Source organism: Cupressus sempervirens, chromosome 3 (assembly GCF_028749045.1).
Source record: "Cupressus sempervirens isolate cs-2001-9-10 chromosome 3, ASM2874904v1, whole genome shotgun sequence".
In the NCBI taxonomy this organism is placed as follows: Eukaryota; Viridiplantae; Streptophyta; class Pinopsida; order Cupressales; family Cupressaceae; genus Cupressus; species Cupressus sempervirens.
In genome coordinates this window covers 607,958,481-607,965,881 of record NC_143120.1, presented here as the reverse complement: position 1 = coordinate 607,965,881, position 7,401 = coordinate 607,958,481, and the positions used below count along the sequence as shown (strand labels likewise).

At 34.7% G+C, this 7,401-nt stretch overlaps 1 protein-coding gene across 1 annotated transcript; it reads left to right on the top strand.

The window, feature by feature from the left end:
* Positions 1-254: 254 nt before the first annotated feature.
* Positions 255-5,723, top strand: LOC149568146 (beta-glucosidase 18-like). Its single transcript, XM_089821143.1, has 13 exons — positions 255-450; positions 542-611; positions 719-777; positions 1,005-1,080; positions 1,346-1,417; positions 1,499-1,586; positions 1,676-1,928; positions 2,259-2,374; positions 3,428-3,645; positions 3,723-3,754; positions 3,843-3,945; positions 4,995-5,103; positions 5,275-5,723. The coding sequence occupies exons 1-13, from the start codon at positions 313-315 to the stop codon at positions 5,519-5,521; spliced, it is 1,581 nt and encodes a 526-aa protein (XP_089677269.1). The 5' UTR covers positions 255-312; the 3' UTR covers positions 5,522-5,723.
* The last annotated feature ends 1,678 nt before the right edge of the window (positions 5,724-7,401 follow it).

Below are 7,401 nucleotides of genomic sequence, written 5' to 3'. Positions count from 1 at the left end.
TCTCTCATTTTATGAAGTCTCAACTTGATCTTTCCAAGCATATATTGACTGGACTTTTTAATAGATTTGATATGGACTGAGGTGTAGAGATAATCGTTTTCTAATTGGCAAATAAAACTACATCATCTTGACAGCCATACGTAACTACAATTCATGACGGCCAATGTTTTTCTCGTTATCTAAATCGACTTTTAACCGACCCAACGTATCTTTTTCTACGCTTTCTTTCTTATAAAAAGACACCCAACGCACTCACAATCTCACACTTTGCCTTCATATTTTGGTTTGCACTGGCTTTTTCTAGTGTTTGACATGGAGGTTTCATGGGCAACTTTATCCAAAAAAATAACCCTGATTTTGCTGATGGTATTGGTGGCTACAGATGCAGAGATTGATAGAAGCAGCTTCCCAAATGGATTCATGTTTGGAACTGCTACTTCTTCCTATCAGGTTCATTTTCTTTTCCATTTCAATTAGTTTGTTTGTAGAAGTTTTTCTATTTTTTCAATTATCAAGCTTACAAGCTGTTTGAATTTTGCAGGTGGAAGGTGCTTATTTGGAAGATGGGAAGGGTCTCAACAATTGGGATTATTTTACTCACAATGTTTCAGGTATACTCATAGATCTCTTCATTTTTCTAGGCTTTTGATAACATAGAACTTTTATAGAATTGATTTTGACATTTTATACTTGTTCATGACTATGTTTCTTATGACAGGAAGTATTATGGATGGAAGCAATGGAGATGTAGCTGATAACCACTACCATCTTTACTTGGTATTTGTACATAATTGGATGGCTCATGTTCTCTAATAATAGCTTTTGAAATCTCTCTTTTCTCCATATCTTCCATTTTATTTAGTGATTTATTAGATAACAAAGCAAGATTAAGGAGTGTCATTTGAAATGCCAAAAATAAGTTATATTGCTTTAGAAAACTTTGTTTTTGAATTATTATTAATTCTCAAACAGTAAATCTTATGGAAAAGCATGATGAAATCCAGGAAGATATTGACTTGATGGATTCTCTGGGAGTGGACTCTTATCGTTTCTCCATATCATGGTCTCGAGTTCTACCAGGTAAATATCATAGTTTTGTCTCAAAGTATAATAGACACAATAATTAATATATTATGATCAGTGTACTAAATAATTGATATGTTGTAGTCAATATAATAATTGTTTAATTAGAAATCTAATCGTAATCTTATCTTGAAAACATCCAAATCTAAACAGCTAATATGTTATAGTCAATATAACCATTGTTTAGTTAGAAACACTCTCAGCTCTCCATTAAAATAATAAAGGGACAATGACATTCAAATTTGTTTTGTCTCTCATAAAGCTGGAAGAGGAGCTGTGAATGAGGAAGGAATAAAGTTCTACAATAATCTAATCAACGCACTGCTCTCCAAAGGTAAGTAGGAGATGTGACTGGAAATCAACTTTTAAAATCATACCCTTCAACAGTAATTCATTATATATGTGAATGGTGCAGGAATAGAACCATTGGTAACATTGAATCACTATGATCTGCCACAGCAGCTACAGGATGAATATGGTGGCTGGTTAAGTCCCAATGTCATGTAAGCTTTATAACTTCATCTTCTATAACAGTTTTGTTTTTTTGCCTTTTTTTCCTTGTCCTAACAGTAAGATAATGGGGGTTATACAGAGAGGACTTCCAAGCATTTGCAGAAATATGTTTTGCAGCTTTTGGGGACAGAGTGAAATACTGGGTGACATTCAATGAGCCAAATGTATTTGTTCCCAAAGGTTATCTCACTGGAATTTACCCACCTGGTCGGTGTTCTTGGCCTTTTGGGAATTGCACTGAGGGCAATTCAAAGACAGAACCTTACCTGGCCGCTCATAATGTCATATTATCACATGCTGCAGCAGTAGACATCTACAGAGCAAAATATCAGGTTACAATAAGCAATATCAGATTTTTACAATTCATATTGAATGAATAAATTCTTCTGGATATGAATGTGTAGTAGTTTTTTATAATCAATGTTTTGAAATATTTTGAATAATACTACATGATCCATTATAAAGATGCAAAAGAGTCAAAGAGAACCAAAACCTTAATAGTAAAATGCTATTATATAATCATATTTAGAAGAAAGAATTCATCAGGATAGAAGTTAAATTTTCTTTAGTGGTTTTCAGTCTATGAGAAGAGAATCTTGTGCAAGATCTGATCTTTTCATAAAATGTATGGATTAACAAAAATCATGTCTCCAAAATTGCAGAGTAAGATTGGAGGGTCTATTGGAATTGTGATATCTACTACATGGTACAAACCTCTCAGGAATCTCACAGATGACAGAGTTGCAGTGAAGAGAGCATTGGCATTCACCACGGCCTGGTAGGGAACACTTGTTAACCACACTCCATCACGTAAATACGCATAGATTGGGTAACATAATAATATATTCTATGATCATTAGAATAAGATTGAGTCAGAGTAAACTTGATGTACATCACATCGAATCAGATTTCACATGTTGAATTTGCATGAGCCAATTAAAACTCAAACCTAGAACTTTAAATTTACTTTTAGAACTCTCTATCATAAAGCTACTGGATCTCTACAGAAGCACCTCTTCTTTAATTTAGATGTGACTTTATTACCAGCAACTTTCTTTATATGTGACTTATTACCAACAACCTTCTGTGACTTATTTCCAACATATCCATCCCTTGCCCCTCGCCCTACCCCTATAGCCTGCCTTCCGCCCCCAAACCAATTTCACTCCTTCCCCAATCAAAGAGTTCCCTTTGAGTAGGTTTTGGCTAGGGAGTTATGAAAAAACTAATTTTATCCAATCCCCAATCAAGGAGTGCCCTTGGAATAGGTTTTTCAATTGTAGGTCTAGGGAGTTATGTGAAAACCCATTTCACTCCTTCCCCAATCAAGCAGTACCCTTTGAGTAGGTTTTGGCTAGGGAGTTATGAAAAAACCAATTTTATCCAATCCCCAATCAAGGAATGCCCTTTGAATAGGTTTTTCAATTGTAGATCTTGGCTAGGGAGTTATGTGAAAACCCATTTCACTCCTTCCCCAATCAAGGAGTGCCCTTTGAATAGGTTTTTTGATTGTAGGTCTTGACCAGGGATTTATAAAATCAGATCTTTCCTAGACCTGATACTATCTAAAACATGCATAAATTAGTACTAGAACTTCAACTACCACTTTCCATTTGCTGTTTAACCTCTTTTAAGACGAACTCTTCTTTGATTCTACTGTAACTTATTACCAGCGTAAGAATCAAACACACTAAGCTTAAGTCTACAAACAAAATATTGGGTGAGCCCCCCACAGAACCACACTTTCATAATCTATCATCCATTACTATATTACAACTTTACTTTTTATTGCTATATACTTACGTTACTGTTTGTGGGTATGATTTAATAGGTTTCTAGATCCCCTTGTTTATGGACGTTATCCTCCTGAAATGAGCCAAATGTTAGGGCAGCGTCTGCCCACGTTTTCCAGGGAAATGCAGGAGAAATTGAGAGGTTCTTATGATTTTATGGGCATCAACCATTACAGCACTTTGTATGTCAGGGATTGTCTCTTCTCTCACTGTTTGGAAATAACGAATACGCTGGATGCCATGGTTTATATAACTGGTAAGAAATAGAGCTCATCTCCAAACAAAACCCTTCAGTTGGGAACAACTTTTTGATAAATATGACTTTTGTTGCAGGTGAGAGAAATGGAATACCTATCGGCGAGCCGGTACGTAGATATATAAGAGAATTTCCTTTCCTTTGTACAATACCCATTTGGCAGTAATAACTGATTTTCCATTTGAATGGTATTGCAGACGGGCATGGATGGGAACTTTGTTGTGCCAGAAGGTATAGAGAAAATTGTCATGTATGTGAAACGAAGATATAACAGTCCAGTTATGATGATTACAGAAAATGGTGAGTGAATGGATCTACTTGACGGGTTTCAAGTAAAAGAGGCCTTTTTTCTGTTGCAATTGTTTTTCAGTAAAATTTGTTCATTTTTGTAATAATTAATATATACTAGTATGTTTATTAAGGGAAGTATAGTAAAAGTAATTTTGATTTCGATTATAGTTGTTTGTAAATGGAGTTGTAAGTAGAGTGGATTTAATTGGGAGCAAACTTTGTAGTTAAGCGCATTCGAATAATTGGAGTAGAACTGTGAGGGGTGATTTCTATGTGAGTATCACCTATATCTAATGAGTGTTTAAGTGTTCCATTCATTCTTGTGAGAGACGGGTGACTAAAAAAACTACATAGTTGAATCCAGGCTATGTGAATTTTGAGCCAAACTCATTGACCCATGTGTTCATGAATAGTGGTTCAGATGAACCCATCTCTGCTGAGAATGAATGGAACACTTAGCACTCATTGGATATAGGTGATTTTCACAAGGTGAAGAACCGATACTTCCCAAGAGGTCACCCATCCCAATTCTACTCTAGTTCAAACACAATTAACTATGAAGTTTCCTCCATAGTTAAACCCACTCTATATAATCTCATTTAAAAAATTGTTATCAAATGTTGTACCATAGCCGCTTAAGTTCAATTGGTGTAGCTTCATTGCTTATAATTACATAGGTAGTAACTAAATCCTTTGTAAGATCTTTTATACACATTAATTTTTTTTTTTAAATAGTTATTTCAAAATGTTATTAAACATGTACTTAATATTAATAACAAGTCCAACCTACCGAGAAAGTTAATAAGTAGAAGGTTCAAAAAGCAACAAGTGAAAGGTGATTGGAATATAGATAAAAAAACGTGTGATCTAAAATGAAACAGAGAAACAAGTCCATTTTAAAATTTATTATTTACTCTAAAAATGTATTAAGTTTGTTTTCATGATTCACTTCGTGTGATTTTAAGTAAAATGAATTACCTAAATAAATCAAAAATAAATATCTCATTTACCGTGAAGTTCTCTGTAGAATCTCTTCTAATATATGGATGTCCACACAGGATATGCTGAACGGAATGACTCCTCGGCTTCACAGGAAGCTGTTTTAAATGATGTTGGAAGAGTCGAGTATTTGAGAAGCTACTTGACATATTTGGCAGCTGCCATCCGGTAATATAATCATATTGCCTATACAATTCCCAGTACTCTATTCAAATCTTCTTTCTACTTTTGTTTTTCTAGCCAAAATTAAATTAGAAAAACATGTACAAGGACCATTCTGACAAGTAATCAATGGGCCATTTGCAAATATAAAGATTGGGTATATTTGTTTGAATACAGAAAAGGAGCAGATGTGAGGGGTTATTGCGTGTGGTCAATTCTGGATAACTTTGAGTGGATATATGGCTACACGCAACGTTTTGGACTTCATCATGTTGATTACACCACAGAAAAACGACTTCCTAAGCTTTCTGCCAACTGGTACAAGACCTTCCTTAACAAGAACCAAGATTCACATCGCTCTCCTCAAGTGAACAAGTTAAAGCAACTCTCTGCAGATGAGCTGAAAGCTACATCTGTGATCTGATTCTCAATACATTTCTGTTTTAAGCACCATTTCTATGGTGATCTGATTGTGACTTAATACTCACTATTGTTCTAATCTCATATTTTTCTCTTAATTACCATATACACATGGGGATCCGATTTGTGACTTTATAAACTTTGATTAATCTCATATTTTTGTATGTAAATCATTCTTATCAGAAATATATCAGATATCAGAAGTATATTGGATGGTTCTTTCTTCTATAGATTAAAATGACATACTCCCTCATGCATTCCCTCTTTATGATTTCTGCGTGAGTACCAGCTATAATGATAAATTAATTTCACCATTTGTGGTTTTGTCCGTTTATATATTTTTCTCTTTTTCTTTTATGAAGGATTATAGATTTACGAAATTAGAGATTAACGGGTATCTAATCTAATGAATATTTCATAAGGGACAATACTTGGTGAAGATTTTATAATTGGGGTTACAAGTAAAGTGAGTTTAATCATAGAGAAAATTCTATAGTTAAGCGCATTCAAGATGTAGTAGTATTGGGATGGGTGTCCTTCCAGGAAGTCCCGGTGGTTCACCTTGTGAGCATCACCTAGGTCAAATGAGTGTTAAGTGTTCCATTCATTCGAATGAGAGATGGGTTCATGTGAACCACTATTCATGAAATATGGATCAATGAGTTTCACTAAAAATAGCAATGTCACAAGTATATATTATGTTAAAATTCATCTAGGCACTCATTTTCTTGAGTTAAGAGTTGAAGATTGAGGGGTTTTCATTTTGTAAAATTTGACTAGGCACTCATTCTCTTGAACTAAGAGTCAACCATAAAGATTGAGGGATAGTCATTCTATTAAATTGGTCTAGGCACTCATTTTCTTGAGTTAAAATTAAAGTCAAAGATTGAGGGGTGTTTATTATGTTAATTTCATCTAAGCACTCATCTTCTTGAATTAAGAGGCAAAGATTGAGCACTATTGATTCTAATAAATTTGAGCAGGCACTCATTCTCTTGAATTAAGAGTCAAACATTGAGTGGTATCCATTGTGTTACATTAGTCTAGGATTTCTATTGTGATGTGAAGCCTAATTAGACTTAGGGGTTTATTTGGCATGGTTCCCCTCTAGATTATTTTTATAGCGGTTTGGGGGTAGCGTCCCCAAGACAGGGTCGAGAGGTAGTGCCCCAGGTGTACTTCATTTCACAGTATAGGGTGGGGTCGAGGGGCAACGCCCCTGTGGGGCTATTATTGTTCTATTATTCTAGCCCTAATTTTGTAAGCGATAAAAAATCTTGTATAAAAAGGATTAGGGTTAGGGATTTTTATAATGTGCGATGTGAAAATTGGTTCTTGCAGTAGTATTGAGCTGCAAGGGATTACAGATTGTAATCAAGTTGTAATCACTAGATCATAATAATATTAGACTTGTTGTTGGTGGGCGTAGCCTATGAATTGGGTGAACCACACTAAATGTTGGTGTCTTGTGTTCTCTTATGTGTGATCTACTATTTTTTGATATTGGTTATATTTGCATGTAACTGTTATTTCTATCTAAGGTTAATCCTAACAAGTGGTATTAGAGCCAAACGATCATCTTTTTTTTTATAGCCAGATTGTCATTTTTTTTAGCAATCCTCTATAGGAAGGTCTCACGGTTGAGTGGGAGCTAAGGCAGAAGAGGGTAAGCTAAAGGTGGATATGTTTAATGGGCAGAACTTTTAGTTATGGAAGATGCAAATGGAAAACGATCTTTATCAGAAAGATTTATGGAAGCTGTTGGAAGGAAAATTCAAGAAGCAAGGAACTATGTCACATGAAGACTAGGAGGTTTTAGACATAAAGGCACTTGAAAGTATTCGATTATGCTTGGCACAATCAATGACATTTAACATTATAAAA

What these genes read in the sequence shown, in the direction of transcription:
- LOC149568146 (XM_089821143.1), top strand. Translation starts at nt 313, where the DNA reads ATGGAGGTTTCATGGGCAACTTTATCCAAAAAAATAACCCTGATTTTG. An exon ending in ATGGTCTCGAGTTCTACCAG is followed by an intron (nt 1,081 to 1,345) that starts GTAAATATCATA and finishes TCTCTCATAAAG; the next exon opens with CTGGAAGAGGAGCTGTGAAT. An exon ending in TGCCATGGTTTATATAACTG is followed by an intron (nt 3,646 to 3,722) that starts GTAAGAAATAGA and finishes CTTTTGTTGCAG; the next exon opens with GTGAGAGAAATGGAATACCT.